The sequence below is a fragment of the Notothenia coriiceps genome, unplaced genomic scaffold (assembly GCF_000735185.1).
Source record: "Notothenia coriiceps isolate Sejong01 unplaced genomic scaffold, NC01 NC01_scaffold00035484, whole genome shotgun sequence".
Classification (NCBI taxonomy): Eukaryota; Metazoa; Chordata; class Actinopteri; order Perciformes; family Nototheniidae; genus Notothenia; species Notothenia coriiceps.
Window position 1 is genome coordinate 771,101 of NW_011368185.1, and position 23,178 is coordinate 794,278.

Genomic DNA, 23,178 nt, shown 5'->3' on the forward strand with positions numbered 1-23,178 from the left:
TGTCTACACCAACCACCCAGAGCACACCACCACTCCGAGGTAAGGGGAACAACAGATTAGGTTTGCTTTTACTTTTGGTTAGACAGGGGAGTTTCAGAGTAACGTTACTGCTAGCAGTGCACTTGATTACAGCTTTAATGGAGACTCTTAAGGCACATCCTTAACATTATTTAAACATATGAAACAAACATGCAGTTGAGGAATTCGCAGCAAATGTCCCTTATCTAAAGTCGTATCCCTTTGACTCTAATTCCTTATAATACAATATGCATTCATAAAGGCTTCTGTTATAATTTAAAAGAAAACCTTTGAAAATCATTTGGCCATGTAACATGACAAAAATAGATATTTATTCAAAGCAGTGTAGCTCACAGCATGTACAGAAAAAGGCTGTTTGGCCCACCAGGACAAATTAAACACTACTGGGATAAAAATACCTCTTCTTATCTACACCAACATCCCGGCCAGAGCACACACTCATTAAATGACTCGCATGTTTTTGTTGTTCTTTATATAGCTTTCTTGTATGTTGTGAGTTATTTTTCTCCTATGTTTCCAGTCTACTGATTGATGATTACAATGATTTAGCTCATTAGTGGCCTGACTGGTCCTCCTAATTTGGTCTAAAAAAAGTCAATGATGATAATTGTGAAGGGGTGTCCAGCAATCAATATTAATATTAATAATAATCCAGCAATCAATAATATACCAAACTACATAGGCTAATTTGAGATTCGGAAATTAGTTTTATAAATCATATTTTCATGTAGGCATCAACCTGTTTGAAACTTCAATGACCCCATGATGTGATTATTTATATTTTAAAACCTTTAACAACTATATTAAGATGTTCATAAATATCTACATTTATGTATAAATGCATATGTAGCAGTTAGACAAACATAATTATTAGATGATCTCATTAATACCTATGTTAGGCCTATATGTACTAAAAAAAAAAAAGTTTACTAAGCCACCTTTTTGTTTTAATGTATTAATTAGACAAAATGATTTGTGCTGAAAGTCATACACTGTTGTGTCTCAAACGGATAGACTAGGTTATTAATTTATTTGCCAAATAGTTGCTTGAAAGGCTACAATAACATTTGCAATTCGTTTCTGATATGTAGTATGTTCGTTTGTCTCTCAGCCACCGTAGTGTCGTGTACAAGTGGGCGTATCTTGTAGGGGGCGTGGTTTGTACCGTCTTGCTCCGGCTGCAATTGGACCCTTGCTGGTGTTTTCGGTGTGTGCCATCCAGTTGCTTTTTCGGAACGTTCAAAGCATCATCGACAACATGGCTGACGCGACTTCGGCGGACGGAGAGAAACTCAGCAAAAAGTAAGCTTATTCTTCTCTTCAACTGCATTTTTATAATATGAAATCCTTCACTTACTTCAATTTTTAGAAATAACATGTAGTTTGGGAAATAATGACCGTTTAAATTCGGCTATGCTGCGTTACTTAGCGTTACGTCAGGTCAGAAGATGCAAGCGAAGTGAGGGCACCATATGGAGATTGGAGACACGCGACAAGCCTACACATCCCATAATTCAGTTCGATTGTGTCACTGGTATTTGTAGTCCTGGACCTGAGCTGACGCAAATCGCAATAATGCATTTTTGGAATCAGTAAAACTACAATATCCACAATAACGTTATGTTGAAGAAACGTCCTTCTGTAACGAAAACGTGTGGTTTCTTTGCCTTGTTTTAGATAAAGTCTGGTTAAACGTGTGATACATTCTATTTGTGACACTTTACTCATGTAAATGGCTTTGTTATCATGTATTTCAACGGTATAAAAGCGTCTTTACCGTTCTTAAAGAATGCTTACTGCATGCCCTTCGTTGGGCTTGAGTTTCTTTACTTGCTAGCAGTAACGTTAGTCTGACACTCCCATGTCTAACCAAAAGTAAAAGTAAACCTTATCTGTTGTTCCCCTATCGGATGGGTGTGTGCTCTGGGGTGTTGGTGTAGACAAGAAGAGGTATTTTATCCCAGTAGTGTTTAATTTGTCCTGGTGGGCCAAACAGCCCTTTTCTGTACATGCTATGAGCTACGCTGCTTTGAATAAATATCTATTTTCTCAGGTCTGTCCGCTGACTGGTAGCTCAGTATGCTGTGCCTGGTCAGGGCAGCCGGGCAGCAGCTGTGCCAGGCCTTTGCTGTCAGGGGACAGTGGTTAAAATATGCATCCCCATGTACAGCTGCAGTCCATGCACACATGTACGGGATCCGTTGGAGAGGTGACAAAAGGTTGGTGGCTTTTCCATTCCAATGAGAAAAACAACCAACCTTTTGTCATGGTCCCCTTTCCCTTTCTGCATGAGTGTTTCTCTCCATGGACTTCTATGTTTTTGGTTATTTATATAAACACCAGAATAATTTATACAAACCCCAGAATAGAGTTAAATGCGTGGTTATGTGGGAAATCAAATATGTGTGTGCACTTAAAGGTGGGTTAGGTCATTTTGAAGAAACCAGCTCGAGCGCGCTAGAATTTGAAAATACACAGCCGGAAAAAATCTGCCACTTCCTTACAGAGCCCCTTCTCCAACACACACGAACGCCCACATGACCAATGAGGGCACGAGATAAGTTTGTGCACTGATGGAAGGCTGACAGGCAGGTTGGCCAAGCAGTCATTTTAGCCGGGCCGGCTCAGATGATTGGTTGTGCTTTTTACAGTACTACGGCTTCCACAGATGACATTTTTTAATGGATTTTTTGTCAAAGCACTAAGATATTCATTGCTATCGGGATGTTAAGAGCATTCCATGGAATATAACAAAAAGTGTATCTCGAGCCGGTTTCTCAAACTTACCTACCCCACATTTAAGCTCCCGGGCAATTCCAGTTTTAGTTTAATCATTGACATTAAACTATATTATCTAACCTATGTCTCATCTTTGATTCCTCTTTCATATCAGTGAGCTGAAGAGACAAATGAAAGCTGAAAAGAAGGCGTCTGAAAAAGAAGCCAGGGTGAAGGAGCAGTTGGATCTAAAAAATGAATCCAATGATACAGGAGCCGAAGATGCCTGTGCGTTGGATGAGGAGACGCTTGACCCAAATGTGAGCTTTTTCTGTGATTTATATGCCTTGCTCTTTACGTATTATACTGGAAATGTTTTGGTATTTTTGTATTAATTCCATTGCCTTTTTCCCTCCAACATAGCAATACTTTAAGATCCGCTCGCAGGCCATCCAGGAACTGAAGGGCACAGCAGAGGATCCGTACCCTCACAAGTATCATGTAGACTTGTCACTCACAGAGTTCATCGAGAAATACAATCATCTACAGCCTGGAGAACAGCTGACAGAAGCTGCTCTCCTCAATGTGTCAGGTACAAGGCATATTTTCTTAAATCGTAAATATATTTGCCATTTTGTGTGCGTGTAATCCTGCAGTAGATCCCCTGTTAAACTTGATATATGATCTAAAGGCCGTGTCCATGCCAAGAGGGCTTCTGGTGCCAAGCTGATTTTCTACGACCTGCGAGGTGAAGGCGTCAAGTTGCAAGTCATGGCCAACTCAAGGTACAGAATGAGAGCACAGGATACATCATTTTTGTGTACAGGAAGAACAACATATTTAAAATACTACATAGACAACCCATGTGAATGTGTATTCGTGAACATACATGTCAAACAAGGAGGATGCTTCCAGATGCCATCAATAATCTAAACAATATGGTCACTATTCAATACGAGGAATATTAACAATAACAGCTACAAAAGTAGGATAAATAATAATGATAACGCTGGCCCTTTGCTTGCCTTTTTGTATGTCAGGGTGTGTTGGAGTCACATTGCACAAATGACTATAATGTCAATTCCTGTGTCCTCCATGTGGCGCTAGAGAACACACACTAATTGCACAGTCTGTTCCGGTGTATCATTTGAGTCACAAAAGGCTTATTATATGTTGCCAGTAGATGGCTCTATTTGCATGTAGATGTCATCAAGCCTGGACTCTTAACTAGCATGTGACATTTGACAACTATATGTATGTTATTAATATACTTGGAAATGGTGTGGAGGATAAATAGTTAAACTTCCTTTTTTTTATTACTTGAGTTTCATAATCTAACACTCACTGAGTCAGTAGTTGTTGTATCAGAAAATGACTGCAACTGGGAAACTTAGTTGAAAACAAAGACTGTAAATCCACTCAGCTCACCATCAACATAACTTGAGTTTGTGATTTGTTTTGTTGTGGACTCATTATATTTTTGTATTGTATAATGTCATTTGTTATGTCTTTACACCTACAATTAGTTTTATAATTAGTTAATTTCTGTATATCCTCTTTTACTCATCAGTAGCTACAAGTCTGAGGAGGCCTTTGTGGCCATAAACAACAAACTGCGTCGCGGCGATATTATCGGTGTCCGTGGTATCCCAGGGAAGACAAAAAAAGGGGAGTTGAGCATCATCCCCACCGAGATGACACTTCTTTCACCATGTTTGCACATGTTGCCCCACCTCCACTTTGGCCTCAAAGACAAGGTAATTCCCTTGTGATTAGACTATGAATTGGTAAGAGGAACAGAGAATGGACTACACAAAGCAGAACCATTAGTTTATATCTAACCTTTTTTTTTTAAGCATTAGGTGCTTTCACACCGCAGTACTTTTCCCACAAAGGTTCATCAGAACTTAGTTCCTGAGAACTCTTTAGTCCTCATGAACTAAGTACAGATTGCGTTCACACCGGAATAAGTCCCTGAGGGAGGATTAGGCAAATGAAGCCGCTGACGTCACTTCTTCTTCTTCTGCTTTGGGTGAACGCGACATTTCGGAACTAAGGTGGGAAAAGTACTGCGGTGTGAACGCGCTTATCTATTTCACCTGCTAATTATTTCTTATTCATTTCAGTTTGACTTGTCAAGCACGTGTAGTTAATAAGATTTGTCTGAATAAAGATTAAGTGGTTATTTTCACACTGGACACGCGAGGGCCAATAATAACTGTTGCTTCTACTCAAGGAGGAGGGATTGTTGTGATCTCCGCGAGCACTCAGAACGAGTATATTCTCTTTTGCACATTCACTCTGCTTGAATGGCTCCCTGGGACACCTATAATGTAGTAGAGCTATAATTAATGTCAACACTAGTGTTTTCCTGCTATGACAAGTCAAAGTTTAACTGTGAGATTGATTTCATAACATGTGCTAGAGGGAAGATCAGACCTTTTTTTTGATAAGTTTAGTTTTTGTGCAAATTTGTTTTGCCTAGTGGACTGGATTTGTGCTCTGGCAACGTTCTTTCTCCTGGCTACTAACGTTACAGTCTCCTAACAACAGTGTATAACTTTGCCTGGTGGGACAAAGGCAGCCGTTGCACTTGTGCTTCATTATTCAATTAATGTTTTCTTTCTTATAGCTTTCAACCCTGGTTGCAGTGTCACACAAGTAGAGAACCTCAAAGATGTTCAGTGCTGTTAATTGTTCTGTGAATTTGCTCACAGTAGCCTATGTTGATTGGAAGAGATAGTGACCTGTGGTAATAAACAATGTTAAAGCTTTTTTTTCTCACCACTTTGTAATCTTTCTCTTGAAAGGAAACCAGATTCCGCCAGCGCTACTTGGATCTGATTCTCAATGACTATGTGAGGCAAAAGTTCATTACTCGCGCCAAAATCATCACATACCTGCGCAGCTTCCTGGACCAGATGGGATTTTTGGAGGTAGGAATTGCTGTCTGTAGTGTATTAAGACATCCAAGTGGACAAGCTTTAGCGAACAAAATATTTCACAAATGTTTAATTACCTTTTGTGCAACAATTTGTATTTTAAAATGCTATAATATTACATTTCTTTCACACTAAGTTTGTGTGTTAGTTCCACATCTGAGGCAATAAGAATTATAGTGTAAACTGTTTTTGCTGACTCACGTTTGTGTTTACTTTAGATTGAAACACCAATGATGAACATTATTCCTGGTGGAGCCGTGGCCCGTCCGTTTGTCACCTACCACAATGACCTGGATATGAACCTGTTCATGAGGATCGCGCCTGAGCTCTTCCACAAGGTCACTTTTTGTCGTCAATTGGAACACCCTTTTCCTGTGAATTTTGTAGAGCTAAAACTTCAAATACTCAACGTTTTTGCCTTTTGTTCGTCATGTGTCAGATATTTCAATATTAAAGCTTCATATCATATCTTTCCCACAGATGCTTGTGGTTGGTGGAATGGACAGAGTGTATGAAATCGGTCGTCAGTTCAGAAATGAAGGCATCGATCTTACCCACAATCCAGAGTTCACCACCTGTGAATTCTACATGGCATATGCAGATTACCATGACTTGATGGAAATCACAGAGAAACTTCTCTCAGGTAAGTGCAAACACATAGTGAGGGGAAAAAATCCACATTAAACTCCATTGAAGTTTTAGGCTGATAATGATCTGGTTATCAGGAAACAGTTTATATCTTTGTCATTGAGGATGGTACTATTGGTATGAATTGTGCATTTGAAAATACAAATCCCCCACTCTTATTTCTTCTCGCTGTCTTCTCAGCAAAAAAATACTCTCTTTAACTCAGTGGTTCCCCTTTTTGCTTCAGGAATGGTGAAGCACATCACTGGAGGATACAAGGTGACTTATCACCCTGACGGTCCTGAGGGGAAGGCCTTTGAGATCGACTTCACGCCGCCATTCAGAAGACTGAGCCTGACTGGAGACCTGGAGAAGATCATGGGAGAGAAATTCCCTCCTACTGACAGCTATGACAGTGAAGGTGAGGATCTGTAGATGTTTACAGATGGATTTTCTGTGAGTGTAACAGTCCCTCGGAAATGTGAAAACAACTTTTGTACTTTTCTTACATTTTGTTTGAGGCTGTGTTTTAAACTGTTTTCATCCCTATTCGGTTAAACTCTTAATTCTTCTATCCCTCACCTGTAGGGTTTTTTTCATTGTCTGTATTTCACATATATTTATCTTTAACTCAGAAATATGACGTTTTTTTAATGATTTCTCTTTCATTCTTTTACCTTCAGAGACACGTAAATTCTTTGACGAGCTGTGTGCAAAGAAAGGAGTTGAATGTCCGTCACCCAGAACCACTGCTCGTCTCCTTGACAAGGTGCTGCATTGATGCACAACACTATTTGTTATTGCTTATTTTTTTTGTCAATGAGGTCCTAACTGCTGATCTTCTTTGCTCCGCAGTTGGTTGGAGATTACCTTGAGGTCACCTGTATCAACCCAACATTCATCTGTGAACATCCTCAAATCATGAGTCCCTTGGCGAAATGGTGAGAAAGACCTTCTTTCAGGCACATATTTATCTTTTCGAATGCAGTGCTTAAATCCGTATTGACACTTTCTCACTTGTTTCAGGCACCGATCCCAGAAAGGCCTGACGGAGCGTTTTGAGCTCTTTGTAATGAAGAAGGAAATCTGCAATGCTTACACCGAGTTGAATGATCCCGTCAGACAGAGAGAGCTTTTCGAGCAGCAAGCCATGGTATGTATATTATTTTTTATTTCTGTTGCATTGTTTTATTTTCTAAAGGTCCAGGCTCCTTGTTGTTGCAGTGTAAGTGTGTATAGTGGTGCATGTTAATAACTGGAGTTGGATCTTTTCCAGGCCAAAGCTGAGGGTGATGATGAAGCCATGTTCATCGATGAGACCTTCTGCACGGCTCTGGAGTACGGACTGCCACCGACAGCCGGCTGGGGGATGGGCATCGATCGTGTCGCCATGTTCCTCACCGACTCCAACAACATCAAGGTAAAACTGTCGTAGGAGTCACAATTCAAACTTGTTAAGTCCTTACACAACTTTGACAACTTTTTATTTTTTTAAAGGAGCTGATATTATACTTGAGTGGGTCCCCCTTTTGTTTGATTGTGCAAGGATTAACTTGTACTTAAGTGTAAATGGTTCACACTATTGATCTGGTTAACAGTGGTGGTAATTTGCCAAAATGTGCATCAAAGCGCTAACAAAAGGAATAGAAGAAGATTGCTGGGAAAACACAGATTTAAAAAAAAATACAGGATTGAAATGCAAAACGTTTAGTGAGAAAGGCCATGCACTTGACACGTTTTTTGTTTGTTTTAGAAACACAATATTTTGTAACTAACACAATGAATAAGGTACAAACCACAATTATAAAAGGACCTAATCAAAGTAACAAATCAGAGTCAAGAATGTAATCAAATCAACCTGGTCCCTGATCATGTAGTATGTGTGACCACATGGCACCTTCCCTCAGTGCATTGTCCTCTGAAGAGCACTTTAGACTTTGATCAGACTGAAGTGCAACAGAAGAACACAGGATCAAAGAACAATGGTTTAAAGAGATAACCTCTTCAGGAAAGCATATTTCCTGCAGTGTATGCACACTTACATAAGCTGCCAACATCAGCCAGGCAGTGTCTACTTTTATGTTTGCGCTCTAAGAGAAAAAACCCTCAGCTAACAGTTTTGTTCTCTTGCAGGAGGTGTTGCTCTTCCCAGCCATGAAGCCTGACGACAATAAGACATCAGCGCCCACAGAGGGCACCTCCGTCTAATGGCATGACCTCTGACCTGTGCAGGAGTCCGTATAGAGCAAAAGCCTTTTATAACTGCGGTCATTAGTGGAGCCTGCAGGTTTTGTGTTTTATCATGTTGGTGTGTATAAGGATTGATCCTTGCAGTCATTAAGGGGAATCATCTTGTCTCAGTTACATGGTTAACTGGTAAAGGTGACAAAAGCTCCTAATTTTCTTTTGTACTTCTTACAATTTTGCGCTCATATTTGTTGTCGTCCTTGTTACTTTTAAGGGGAAATTTTAATCCTCATTGTCATCCAAACAGTCAATGGATGGCATTTGGTCAGGAAGTCGTGTGATCTGCTGTGATGCCATCTTGGTAATAAATAAAATGGTGCTTGAGTCTGGCTACCAAATACAAATTAGATGCACAATAAATATGTTAAGTGTTCTCCATATATTCATCTGTTTTACCTGCTTGTTTGTCCTGTCTGACATTTTTCAAGCTAGACTCCACAAATTAAATATGCCTCTGCCAAGAGGTTCAAATGTGGGTTTGTCTGAATAAAGTTAATATGAATCAACATTGTTTAGTCTCTTGTAATGTTTGTGCTCTGTTTTACAGAATACAATTATATACATTACAAGAGCCTAAGAGTTTGAACAATATGATCAGAGGTTTAAATGGCTTTGAGACAAACTATTTAAATAATTGTCCACAGATTGTGTGATATTTCATTTACAGCTGTGAAGGAGATTATCTGACTCTTCCTCTGGGGCAGAGCAAAGGGTCACACTGACCTTGCAGCTGAATACAAAGCTTTATCAACCTTTTTCAGTAAGTGGTGCAAGAAAAACATAAGCATACAATTAACATGTTATATATAATTATGATTAAACTACCAATTATACATTATTTTTCATTTGTCTCAGACGCCAACAGGCAAACTTAACTTTAAACATTTTATTTAGATTGCACATGCACTATAACACTAATGTTTTGGTTTATAATATAATATTAACATATCAATACTTTAAATATATTTAGAAGAAAGCAGTCTGTTTTTGGTAGTTTACAATTTGTACTTTGAAGAGTAGGCGACTTTCAGAAGTGCTACATTTAAAATGTAGAAGAGTAGTTTTACGGTTGTGCATAGCTAGTATAAGACGTGAATACTTCTTCCTACAATGTTAATTTGTTATGATTTACAATCAAAGAAGTCTGCAATAACTTCACATTTTAAGACGCCACACACACTCCCCTCTCGTCATCCCAGCCCACCTCCCTCCAGGCGGGAGCCCGCAAACATTGGGATGGTGCGCGCTCCCGCGGTCAAGTGTAAATGCACCCGAAAGACTAGTGGACACACACCAGACACTGACATACACATACACTGAGTGAAGATGGCGATGAGAGCAGCGCTGCGGAGCCTCTCTGCAAACTTTTCCCCCAGACTTCCTCAGCTCTCGTCGGCAGCGCAGGTCTCCGCGGCCCGACTGCTGTGGAGGAGCAACTCCCCGCGGACCCTGAGCACAACCCCGGCCCTGTCCACAGGTAAATACAATAAAAATACATTTAAATGTCTGTGCAAATGTGCTGTAATGTTACACACTAACATGCGGGTTGGTCACACATTCCTGCTTGTCTGTAAGGGGCGAAACAACTCACGCACTTGCCCAAATCGGAGCAGAGGAATGCGACAGGAAGGGCAGATAAAGTTTGTTTTTATCTCCGGGGTCGCTGTCAAAGTAAACAAAAAACGTAAGCAGTTGCATGTTGGTAACTAAAATTGATTAAATCTTTTATTTTGTGGCTTTTTTAAGCCTTTTTACATACCACGAGCTCGAGTGGGACGTTAATTACTAACCACAAACAACACATTAGTAATGTCTCGTGCAGCAAACAGTTTGAAGCTTTTCAAACAAAACGCCATCCCCTGATCCTGGGTATGTGCCACACATAGCTGTAGAGTTATCAATCCCTGGTATTAACAGTCAGAAAAACTACAATTTTCTCTAGTTGTTGCCTCATTCTTTTTTTCTTCCACCCTGCATGCTGTTAAATCTTCAAACCCATTTTAATAACCAAAATAAATAAAGATCTGCAGAAATGTTCAGCTCTCATAACTGACTGCTCTCTCCGGCCTTGCATCAGCATCTTGCACATTTCACAATCTGGTTTAAACCTGTATTTTTCTGCATGGTCTGATGCCAACCCTGGGAATTGTTGATGCATTGTGATTCTTCCCTTGGGGTGTTTTTAAGATGACAGCATGAGCTGAGATTTAAAATCCTCTTTTAAACTTCAGTCTTTTCAATTGTCAGATTTACTACTCTTAAAAGGCTGATGATAAAGGAAACAGAATCTGCAGAACCCATAATTTTTTAGGTTGTAACATTTATTCCAGTAAACTGCACTTCGAATTGACAGCATATGGTGTTGCATAAGAAGCATACTCTTCAGCTGTAGTCCATAGTACAGTAGATGCTCTTTGGACATCCAGCCTATGTTTTTTGACACCATTAAGCTTCCCCTGATATGTACCACAATATTAAAGTTATTTTTCATTAGGTATTGTAAGAGCTGTATTGCATTCATGCTTCATAGTTTGATGTTGTTTCGCACTAATGGATTAATCTGTTCCAAGCTAAATGATTCCCCTGTTCTCTCCGCAGCCCTAAAGTTCACAGATAAGCACGAGTGGGTGCGAGTGGAAAGTGGAGTGGGCACAGTGGGTATCAGCAATTATGCTCAGGTGAGTTATGGAGTCTTATTACTAACCATTGATTTATGACACACTTGGTTCAGAAGTTTTCTGATGGCTATCTCACAAATAGTGATAGGCTAATATATGAAGTACAGTACTGCACTTTGTCCCCACCTGCAGCAACTGCACTATAACAAGCTAATTTACTGTTTTATGACTTTAGTTTGAGACAATTGATTACGGCCAAATTGCAGTAGTGTGCAGAAAAGCTCAAGGGCAGGCCCTTTACCTATAGTTCGGAGCTTTGAATAAAGGCCAGTATGTTGTCTTTGAATGGAATAAAGCTTTTAGATAATCTTTAACTAAATTAAGGAGGCATTGTTTCCATATGTTGAACGGAGAGAGATAATTTATGAGTGAACACTACTCAGGTTAGCCTGTAAAATGAAAAGTTTGAATTATTACCTCCCATGCCAAATGGACAAAAGAAGTCAAATGTGATGGTGAACCCTATTGTGTTTGTTGTGTGTTTATAAGGTGAAACTGCTAATATGTCTGAGGAAAGGATTTGCATTGTTGGATATTGACTGATTCGCGTGGTTCAAGACTGAATTGCTGCCCACTGCACGTCTCCAATATTTTATCTAAAAAAACAGATTACCTCAATCAGGCTCAAAGTTTCTTGCTGTGTTCTGAAGCTTGAACAATTCCAAGTTCAAAAAATTGTTTATTTATATTGAACTGCATTCTGTTAAATCCATGAACGTTTCTTATTTAGTAGCAGTATATGAGATATTTCAGTTGCATATAAGGACTTCAAATTCCAAAATAAGCTGTTCCCACTAAAGAGACTCATGGATATAGCCAACCGAGGGATAGAAGGCTCCAGCCAGTCTTTATTTTATATGAATAAGGTTACCTGGTGAATTTTGGAGAAAGACTAAAGCATTGTTGGTTATCCCATTTTCATGAGATTTGTTGACAACAATGAACATAATATATAAACAGCCATTTCCTTCTAATACAGAATTGCATTTAAGGCATCCTTAGATCACTGCATTTAATCACTTTAGTAATACTTTGTACTACGATTTTAGGAAGCATTAGGTGATGTGGTGTACTGTGGACTCCCTGAAGTTGGCCAAAGACTTGAACAGCTGGGTAAGGAATACAATGCACATTTGTGAAAGGGATTCAGTCAAGCGGTGTGATAAGCACTATCTGACGTGTGTGTGTGTGTGTGTGTGTGTGTGTGTGTGTGTGTGTGTGTGTGTGTGTGTGTGTGTGTGTGTGTGTGTGTGTGTGTGTGTGTGTGTGTTGTAGAGGAGTTTGGTGCCTTGGAAAGTGTGAAGGCTGCCAGTGAGCTGTACTCACCGCTGACAGGAGAGGTGACTGAAATCAACACAGAGCTGACAGAGAATCCTGGACTTGTGAACAAAGCCTGCTACGCTGAGGGTAAGCGTCTCACGTTCACCGTTGTTCTTTTCTAGTATATTTCTCCCTGTACATGTGTTGGTAAAATAGATGAGAAATTGCCAAACCAGAATAAGTTAACAGCTCAAGGTTGTCTGGATGTTCCCACTAGGGCAGTGGTTCCCAACCTTTTTTGTCTCGTGTAACCCATGAGCTGATCGCTATTCTATAAGTACCCCCCACTCATCTGTGATGATTCGCCTACATCGTTTCTTTTATTAAACTCTTTGTAATCGTATTCAAACCATCTGCTCCTTAGATTAAAACACTTGTCCTCTTAATACAAATGCATTTAGACTTGACCTTTACACCTATTGTCAGTTAAAAATATTAATATTAAAACTCACTTTTGGCAGTTTTAACATCTTTTGTCAAGACTAGAGCGTTTGATGAGACACTTGAGCTTGCTTGTCTCGAATAACCTTTGATAGTTCTGGGGGCAGGACACCAGGCATTTGAAAATGTATTTAAAATGTTTTTTTGTGTGAAAATACATTTCATTCCTTAATCTTTCTACTAACCCCTGCAATCCCCTCAACCCCATACCCCTGTTTGGGGACCACTGACTGCACTAGGGGGATTCTCAATTTGCAGCAAAGGTTGACATATAAAACTGAATATAAAAATACATCAACAACACAAAGCTTGATTGAGCAGGGAAATCCAAATGTAAATCAAGCACATACAGTATGTTCAAGTATACAATAGTGCAATTGTGCAAGGAATGCAGCCAGAGTGCTATATTTTATAAAGCATAGCAAAAAACCTTGGGATGAAAGAAACATGTATTGTGTTGCACATGAAAAATAAAATTGGGCTTTTCAATTATGAACTCTTACTTTTCAGGATGGCTTATCAAGATGACGATTGAAAAGCCTGAAGAACTTGAAGGCCTCATGGATCAAGCTGCATATGACACATTTCTTAAGTCATTTGAAGAATAAATGGATAAACTTGCAGTGATATTTTTGTAATGTCATTTCAATTAAATGTTAGAAGGCATGATTACCATCGTCATGGTGGGACACGCCTTCTCATCTGTGGTATTTATTTTGATACTGAAATTGTGCTATCAAAATAATATAAAATCATCTGTAATATCTTCCACTTAGGACTTTTAAGCTACTACCCAACAGAAGAAGCCTCTTTATCTCGAGATCCATCAGTATTTGTTCTTTGCTCCATGTGCACAGATGTGGTAATATATGACAACGAGATTGTAAGAGTTGTGTCACGTTCATATAATAAAATTTGGTCTTAACTCTCCTTTGTTTATTTCCTACTGGGTCTGTCTAATCACAACAGCTTTAAAATGGACCAAAAAAAAGCACAATTTTATTCAGCAATAACAATATCACTTGAAATACATTTTTCAAGAGGCTTATTGTAAATTGTATGATGCACTGTAGACATGTTCATTTCATGTTACTTTAATAATAATAATAATAAATGAGATTGATATAGCGCTTTTCTAGACCCAAAGACGCTTTACATTATGAGTCAGGTCGACAAACAAAACAACTTTGCATGTGCCGACAGAGCATGCTGCTTCTTTTTGCTCATTGTAGTTCCACACCTTGACCTTTGCCCTCAGGCGTAGATAGGTAGAGATTGCAGAGGATCAATGATTAATGAAGCAGCGGTTTGAACAAAAAACTGCACTCTCAGGATGATAACGGAAAATAAAAGCTGTTATTAGTTGTCTCGCTTTACTGACTAACTGAACATGTGTCACAAAGTATCTCCAGTTCAATAATAATAAAAGACTGAGTTATGTATGCAACAGCCAAAGAGAGAAAAGGGGAGAAAATACAGATACATTTTTATTTTCAAGCAATTCAGGACAAATAAAGCCATGGTCTCACAAAGGTAATAATAATAGTAATACATTCAATTTATATAGCGCTTTTCTAGATACCCAAAGTCACTTTATTGAACAAAACAAACAAAGATGAGAACTGGCAGAGTAATGGTGTGAGGAAAGGGGTTTAACAGGGAAAGGCAAGTGTGAAGAGGTGGGTTTTGAGTGCTTATTTGAATGATAGTAGGGAGGTTAAATGTCTAGATGTGGCTGGGGAGGGCCCAGGGACCCCAGGTCCGGAGCTTAGTCCTGGTGGTCTTTAGGGTGCTTGCATCGCTTGCATGCATGTCGTGTCGTTTAAACAAACAACGTCATCCCAGGACAATCTTGCTGTCCAATTTATATTTGCATGACAATCGCAATACCTTGCCCTTCCATGTCTTCCTCCTAGGGGGCAATGACATTGTTTGGCTGCTTGTTTTTGCCAATGACTGAGATTACTTTGGAGTTGTTCACAATTCATCCAAATGTGGAGGCTCTCCTTCTCTATGCCCTGCAAACCGATCCAGGCAGCAAGGAAGGGTTCTTCAGGGTGCTGCTGAACAAACTGAAAGGTCATGTTGGTCAGAACATTTGCTTCCAGCTGCACAGAGGTTTGATTTACATTGTTTAACAATGTGCCATACTCACTTTTCAGAAGAGCTCTTTGTTCTCCACTTTCAACTGTGTGTTTCTTTATACAAAAAGGTGAAGTTGTATACTGTTGCACTGGTTACACTTACCAAGCACCAACAAAATCCCAATCAAAACATCGAGCCAACTGGATCGCAATCTCTTCAAGCTGCAGCTACAGTATGAGCAATGTGCTATGCCACTTTTGCTGTAATAATATAAATGTCCCCGCTGTGGGACTAGTCAGGAATTCTGATTCTGATTACCAAAGTTAAGTAATTGCCTCTAATAAAAAACGATTTAGCAAGCAGTAAAGTCATTAGACAAGTCTGCAATGATATATGAATAGATGTAATCGATTCTTACAGTAACTGCTGCTTCATATTGAAATGCTCTTTTGGTTTATGAAATCACCCGCAGAATATGAAGGCAACAGACACATATGATCTGCGAACTCAGTTACAAATGGCTATCGCTAGCACTCATGCTGCTGGTGCTGGATTTCCGCCCCTTGTATTTAGTTTTATCAGGACCGGTAAATGAAGGTTCAAGAATCAAGTGTTTTATTATCATATGCACAGTAGCTACAGTGTAGTGAGGAAAATCGTAGGTCCCGAGCTCCTCCAACAATACAACATATTATAGGATACAAATGATAACGTTTAAAATAGTTTAAATGAAACAGAGTAGGCCTACGATACAAAAGAATAAAATAGGGCAGGTTATGAACACTACTGATGTTGTCGTCCTCAAACAAACACCAATCCGTAGTTTCAAATCAGTGTTGCAAAGCGGAGTCTGATTGCTCACTTCCGTGTGCAGATCCTTGTGTTCACAATAAAATGTAGTTTTTTTGTGAATGTCCAGTGTCGGTCATAAATCTCATAACATCAGCTTTTATTTTCCTTGTGGATTTTCTTCTTGACCCTCATATAAGGAGAAAATGGTGAGGCAGTTGTGTCTTTCAGGTATGTCCTTTCAACAGATATAATAAGAAACATGACATTATTGCAGTGTGAATGAACAGTATGAACAATATGTATGTTTTATTATTAAAATAATATTTAACTGATATCAAGTTGTGAAATAGAAACATGTACAGGCATTAATAAATGAATAAATGATCTAACGCTCCCTTGACTAATAGAGAAAATAACCAAATTAGCAGGAATACCTACAAAGAATAATCTTTCTCAGCACGGAATAAAAAAAAACATAACATACATTAATGAGCTGTAGAGGTGCTTGTAGGTGGATTATGTTTGTTTACAGACCCCTGCTATCTGTTTTCCCCATCATCCAGTCTTTGTGATAAGTTAGTGGTTCCCAACCTTTTTCAGTCAGGCCGCTCTTGGGTAATTGGAAATATTTTCGAGCCCCCCCTAACCCGGTTCCCACCGAGATTATAATTAATTGTATATAGTTGTACAAACATTACATTTTGTATGCTAATAATAACAAGACAAAAAGATCCAACTATAATTTTACATTTTATTATGGATTGAACATGAACAAAATTGCTTGTATTGGCAGATGATCCTGTGCCACTGTGAAATAATGTGGCCTAATTGAAACAATTACAAATACTGCTTATCGATCGGTTACTTTAACAGTATTTGTATAGGTTATTTTTGTTATTTTTTAGGCAAAAACTTAACAAATTGGAAACAGAATTAACATTGATTTATTTTATGTATAGTGTGGATGATAAGCTGCTATATTGCAGTGGTGGTAATAACTAAGTAGATTTACTCTCAAGTACTATAGTCTACTTATTTTGAGGTACTTAAGTATTTCCATTTTTTCTTTGTAATTCTGCTCCTCTACATGTGATGCCTTTTGGCCAGCTGATGGACAGATTGCTCGTGTTTCCGCGAAAATACTTATGGCAAACGAGCATTGGAGCATCGAGCCTTGTATATTGTCACTTTTGAACGCTCTGTTCTCCCAGCCACCGGCAGATCTCTGTGTGCACGGTGCAAACAATGTTTTTTTACAACTACTTCCCAAACTTCATGCGACACCCCTGCAATAGCGCTGCATGCGATGGTATTTGCAAGCTAATATTTTCACAGGCAGACAGAACATTTTTGTAGCCAAGTCCAGACTTTTATAAACGCATAGTTGAATCTCCCTGCATGATAACAAAGATAACTAAGCTTTGATATAAACGCTCTTACTTCCGGTTTCACCTGAATTAAATTGTTCTCTGTTCGCTCAGTTATTTCATGTTTTAGCCTATCTTGTAAAATATATTTGTATCACAAGTTCGTCATAATTAATATTTCATAATGCTATTACCACAACCTTGTTCTATGGTTGTGTATGTTCTGCAGAGGAAACCTCCAAAAATACAGGCTACAATTTATATATATATAAATATATCATTTTTATAGAGACGTCGATAGCAAATACATATGTTTCTTTTACAATATATTTTTTATAAAAATATAGCATATTCCTACATTATATTTCTTTATTACAATGTTACGTTGTATCGGTTTGTTTTTGTGGGGATACTGCTCTCTTACAAACTCTTTGATAATGCTGTACTGCCATTGGCTGGTTGACACCATATCCCACAATGCCCCGCTTTTACACTTCCTTTTTCCTTTCGGCCATTTTCCTTCCTCGTAGGTATGTTACATTTATCTCTTCAAATTTAAAAAGAATCTAGTTCAATCCTTGGTATTTTATATTTATTTGTCAATTTATTTTACAACATTAGATGGAGTGTTTTGTCACCTTTGCAATAAGGTCATTATTGTCATAAGACGTTATCGTAGAATTGCAGAACCACGTCTACTTTGTAGCCATCCCCGCTCAAGCTGTGTTTGTGACTGTTAGCATTGCTGTTAGAGGCCACATTGTACTTAATATTGTAATATGCCTGAAAACAATATGAGCGCACGTTACCAATGTTCACATTAAAATGATTAGTTATTATGGAATTTAGCAGCCGGTCACGGGAATTGAACAAGAAAACAGTCGTTGACCTGCTAGCTTAGCATCTCAACCACAGCCCCTGGTCCTCACGATGGTGTGCCGGCATGACAGTCTGCTAATGTCCGTGTGCCACGCTGTGTTTCAGGGAAGTAGGCAACCATGGCACCCAGCCGGAATGGAATGCTCCTGAACCCTCACTTCCACAAAGACTGGCAGAAAAGAGTGCGCACCTGGTTCAACCAGCCAGCCAGGAAGATCCGCAGGTGAGAACTACACTGCTTCAATTTGCGATGCTAACTTCAGCTAACACGCTTTACAGTTGCACATTGCACTGTAGGCAGTGAAATATCTTAACTATGCTTTTTTTTTATGAAGTGTAACTGCATCAGTACGTTGTGTGCAAACGTTTAGACATGCTATCTAACCTAAATATTGTGGGTGCTTGGGTTCGGGTTCGTATTGGTTTTAACATCACCCCAATCCTGGTTCTTCTGACTGACTTCTGATTAGAACTGATTTTAAAGTGTCTACTTATCTTTGAAAGCATGTCTTTCTCTACCTGGCCCTAAAGCAGAAATGTAGACACCAAAAGAGCCGGTCCTTAGCCTCAGATCCTCAGGTTTGGCCTTTCTAGCTGTTCAAAAGATGCCACAAGTCTTGCTGAATCAGTTGCCTTTTGGTCGAAACCTATTTAATTGAATTATAATTGACATAAGAACCATCTTTTTGTGTTTTGCATCACCAGTCATATGATGAAAAATCTCCGGAATCTCTGTATTTACTTGATGAATATTTTGAACCTATTATCTGATGACTGAGTTTTGCCTTTTGATGGATTTCTGTTAAATTGTCTTAGTTTCCAGCTGTATCCTTAAAGGAGTTTGAGGACATTACCTAATCTGTACAGTAATTATTTATATGCGTTATTGATGTAATATTTAAATACAGGAGCCCCCGTCATTCTGTTACTTGCCTTATTTCATGGTTAAGAGACACAGATGTATTGTCGTTAAGAAGTTCTTTAGTCTCTGGGACTGAACTGGTTAGTTGGTTACTGTCATTTTGACTAAAATGCCTCTTTCTTCAGGCGAAATACTCGTCAGGCTAAGGCCCGTCTCATCGCGCCCCGTCCTGTGGCTGGCCCTTTAAGGCCTCAGGTCCGGTGTCCCACCATCAGGTACCACACCAAGGTCCGTGCTGGACGTGGCTTCACTCTGGAGGAACTCAAGGTAATGTCTTGTATTTGTCCAATAGATGGTTCACATGCACAAATAGTTAATCCGCAATGTAAATCCCAAAATACTGGGCAACGTTTGAAAACGTTGAACTAATGGATTCCATTAGTGACTGATTTATGTTGTGTGGGTGGTCGGGCAGAAACTTTTTTTATTTTAAAAGTCTAAAGCGTAGCATCAAGGTGACCTCCACCCCAGAAATTCTATTGACTACTTAAGATACAAAACTAAACAAGCTCAACTCTGTGATGAATCATACAGCCCACCTAACCAAAATACACAACAAAAAGCTGCAAAAGAACAAAGTCCTGCTTCCAAGACCTTCTGCTCTTGCCAAACTCTACCTTTACTTTCCACCTCAGTAATCCTGTACTGTGGGAGAAAGGCTAAATGACTGTTGGTGTGAATCACCCAAAAACATGTGGACGTGCATGTTTTTCTTCCAGGTGGGCAAACACGAGTAATCGTAATAGTGTTTGTTGCCTAGTCAACTTTGTACTTTATACAGCATTTATAAAACTAATTGCGTCGGTGAGATCTCACCTTTATAAAAAAAAAAACGTTTATTTAAATCACCAATTGCAAATGTAAGTTGTATAAGCAAACTAATGCCCATTGTGTGGGGAAAGCACAAGTCACACTCTGGAGTGTTATCCTCTGCATCAGCCTTTCCTGTGAAATATCATCCTTTCAAGATGGCCACAGCATATTTCTCCCAACCTAAAGAAATGAGTGGGCAGGGCTGTGCCCCACCTTGTTAGGTTAAAGTGTGGAGTCATTAGAGTGCATGTATCTGTATTTGCACTTGCAGCTCTACCAGCATGTCTTCATTTGCAGAAATGTAAAAAAAAAAAAAAAAAACGTGTTTTTGTGTTTAACATCTTCAGTCAGATGATGATAAATCTCCGGAATCTCTGTATTTACTTGATGAATACCTTGAACCTATTATCTGATGACTGTTCCTTCTGCTATCGGAAACCATAATGGACTGTCACATATTGGACATCACTTATCTGAGTTGTGTTTAAAACATTTAGCTGTTTCCTCACTACAGGCAGCTGGCATCCACAAAAAGACAGCCCGCACCATCGGCATCTCCGTCGACTCTCGCCGTCGCAACAGATCAACAGAATCTCTTCAGGCCAACGTGCAGCGACTGAAGGAGTACCGCTCCAAGCTCATCCTGTTCCCCAGGAAGGCTTCTGCTCCCAAGAAGGGAGACAGCACGGTAAGATTCTTTTATGTTGCTGCATAAAGATCAGACATGTGACAGTCTGTTGTTGTGCTTATTAACCAACTAGTTTGAATTTGTGATTCATTTTCCTGAGAGAAAAAAGTATTAAAACATAATTCAAAGACACGTGGTCTGTAGGATTGAGTCATCTCTCAAAATCAAATTTTAAGTCCCAGTGTTTGTTTACCATTCCTCCATCTTATCAAAATGAAATCAACAGCTTTTGAACAAGCTTTTATAAGTAATTTATGAAAACTAAAAGAACCCTTTATTGTATTTGTTCCTTTTTGAAATAAGTTTAAAGATGTGCTTTGGGGGGAGGGGTTCAAATAATGAGTCCTAACTTGTGTACTCTGCACTTCTAAGTGCACCAAAGTCATTAGTTCCTCCCCCTTATCCCTGCAGTACACCACTATGAGCAGAACAGATTGCTGCCCTGCTTTTGTGAAAGATCATAACTTTAATTCTCAGTTAATGTATTTGTTGGGTTGTTTTTATTACTTGACTGAGGACTTGTTCCAATCTTAGACTAATGTTTGAAGAACACAGGAAGGCCGAACACTGCGCACTGCTGCACTCACATTGCAGTTCACCTTTAATTATACAGCCTTTTAGAGTTTTTGACCTCACTCAAATTCTTGTAAGGGCAGGGTGTTTGTTTAGCCGCCTTACTGAGTGATATGGATATTTTGTTGAATAATGAACTGTTTCCATCTTTTCAGGAGGAGGAACTCAAGATGGCCACTCAGCTCGGTGGTGCTGTCATGCCCATCAAGAACGTAAGTACCCAGCACATCTATATTAACATGAATCAGGAAGGATTATCAGATCACTGGAAATAAAAGTGATTTGTTTTAGGTGGCTTTTTAATAGCTTACATCGAACGGGCTGGATTTTGTCACTAGACTTTATACGTCGTCAGTGATGATTCTTGAAAAATATATATATTCAAATAATTTGTTATTCTGTATTACGCAGTCAGGTGATGATACATCTCCGGAATCTCTGTACTTCTTTGATGAAAAACGTGAACCCCTTTTCTGATGACTGCTTTTTCAATTCTAGCTTGAAAAACAAATTGGTTTTCCCAAAATATGATCCATTACACTCCACTTCTATTTGCATAAATTAACTTATTAGTGGGAGTCTGTCCTTTAGAGACACAATTATCACGCAATATGTGTTCACCCTTTTTCTTCTTCATTCTCCCAGGTGCACAAAACCGAGAAGGCTCGTGTTATCTCTGAGGATGAGAAGAACTTCAAGGCCTTCGCCAGCCTGCGTATGGCTCGCGCCAATGCTCGTCTCTTCGGCATCCGTGCCAAGAGAGCAAAGGAGGCCGCCGAGCAGGACGTGGAAAAGAAGAAGTAAAAATAGTTGCTCTGGAACTTTGAAAAATAAAGTGTGGAAACAAGATCAGTGTGAGAATGTCAAGATTATTTAATAGTAAGAGTTGTCAAGGAGCATCACAGCAGATACTTTTATGGTTGATTCCCAAACATGGATCACTTTAACCTTCAAGGTATCAAGAGGGTTTCTATATGCTATCAAATGTGTTAAATGTTTGCTCAGAACTATGGTCGGTAAAAATACGTTTTTTGAATATAAACTATTCTTTTTATCATAACATTTTAATTTGAAACCGGGTGTCGGGAGGAAAAACAAACCAGACAGTTCTAAGGGCCTGATAGCTAAAATCAGAGCCAAGCTTACTAGAATGAATGGACCCTGATCACAGCAGACCTCAGGACTCGTCATGATTAAGGAAAAGTGCAGTGATGGCTCTATCTGTTGTGTGCCAGCAAGCACTCTGGAGACCCTGAGGCCCCTGGAGGAAGTAAGTCAAGTGGGGTCTTCTGGTGATTTTCTTGCCCAGAGGTGTTGGTTGGTTAAAAAGGCAGCACAGTAAAATATTTTCCAGTAACTATCAAAAGTTTAAGTCCTGACAGCTGTAGAGTAAAAACTAAGCAGTTAATACAAAATATAAAATAACTACTTATTCCCTCAATATACTTGGAGATGTATCTGATTTATAAATGAGTCCAAAGTATAAGCTAAAAACAAATGTTAACTAAAGTCCTCACTCTATATTGGGCTCATTTACAGCAGTAGATGGCGCTAGAGTCACAACATGTAATGCATGGAGACCACATTTAGGAGCATGGTTTGTTGACTAATTGGGGAATATCACATCTATTTTTGAAACATCTGGACTTTTAACGGTTATTAACATGACGAGACACTTGCATTGCCCTGTTTTTTCACATTCCCACCTGTATTTTGTCCGTAACCCAGCAGTGAGTAGAAGAAAGCATGTTGAGGGCAAATTGCCCGGTTAAGAGCCAACTTTTTGAGTCGGGTTGCCAGAAATTATAGAAAAAAGGACAGTCTGAACAGTTGAAGAGGGCGACCCAGGTACAGCATCTTGACATGACAGACTATAATAAAAGAACACATTTTATCTACAGCATGGTAATGTACAGGTTGGAAAAGTGGCGGAGTGTCTGAGGCAGAAGAAAGTTGGAAGAGGTGGAAAAGCCAGTAAAAAATCTCATCCCAGTGGGACACTTTCACTCTGCTTCTGCAGGTGGGGTAAGTCGATTTTTCTAAAGAA

The 23,178-nt window shown here is 39.2% G+C and overlaps 3 protein-coding genes across 4 annotated transcripts; all 3 read left to right on the forward strand.

The window, feature by feature from the left end:
• Positions 1-1,234: 1,234 nt before the first annotated feature.
• kars1 (lysyl-tRNA synthetase 1) lies at positions 1,235-9,048 on the forward strand. Of its 2 annotated transcripts, XM_010791531.1 has the most exons (15): positions 1,243-1,341; positions 2,093-2,258; positions 2,933-3,077; positions 3,181-3,349; positions 3,449-3,542; positions 4,328-4,514; positions 5,568-5,693; positions 5,918-6,037; positions 6,180-6,342; positions 6,574-6,747; positions 7,010-7,095; positions 7,182-7,267; positions 7,353-7,479; positions 7,603-7,746; positions 8,460-9,048. In XM_010791531.1, exons 2-15 carry the CDS (start codon positions 2,119-2,121, stop codon positions 8,532-8,534), a joined length of 1,836 nt encoding a protein of 611 aa, XP_010789833.1. In that variant the 5' UTR covers positions 1,243-1,341; positions 2,093-2,118; the 3' UTR covers positions 8,535-9,048. The 2 variants fall into 2 exon arrangements, with proteins under 2 accessions (XP_010789834.1, XP_010789833.1); XM_010791532.1 differs by lacking the exon at positions 2,093-2,258 and having other exon boundaries at positions 1,235-1,341.
• Positions 9,049-9,687: 639 nt separating this feature from the next.
• gcshb (glycine cleavage system protein H (aminomethyl carrier), b) lies at positions 9,688-13,942 on the forward strand. The gene is made up of 5 exons (XM_010791533.1): positions 9,688-10,050; positions 11,172-11,251; positions 12,301-12,364; positions 12,527-12,658; positions 13,523-13,942. The coding sequence occupies exons 1-5, from the start codon at positions 9,900-9,902 to the stop codon at positions 13,618-13,620; spliced, it is 525 nt and encodes a 174-aa protein (XP_010789835.1). The 5' UTR covers positions 9,688-9,899; the 3' UTR covers positions 13,621-13,942.
• Positions 13,943-17,723: 3,781 nt separating this feature from the next.
• Positions 17,724-21,980, forward strand: rpl13 (ribosomal protein L13). The gene is made up of 6 exons (XM_010791534.1): positions 17,724-17,786; positions 18,241-18,358; positions 19,183-19,324; positions 20,385-20,558; positions 21,287-21,343; positions 21,777-21,980. The coding sequence occupies exons 2-6, from the start codon at positions 18,255-18,257 to the stop codon at positions 21,933-21,935; spliced, it is 636 nt and encodes a 211-aa protein (XP_010789836.1). The 5' UTR covers positions 17,724-17,786; positions 18,241-18,254; the 3' UTR covers positions 21,936-21,980.
• The last annotated feature ends 1,198 nt before the right edge of the window (positions 21,981-23,178 follow it).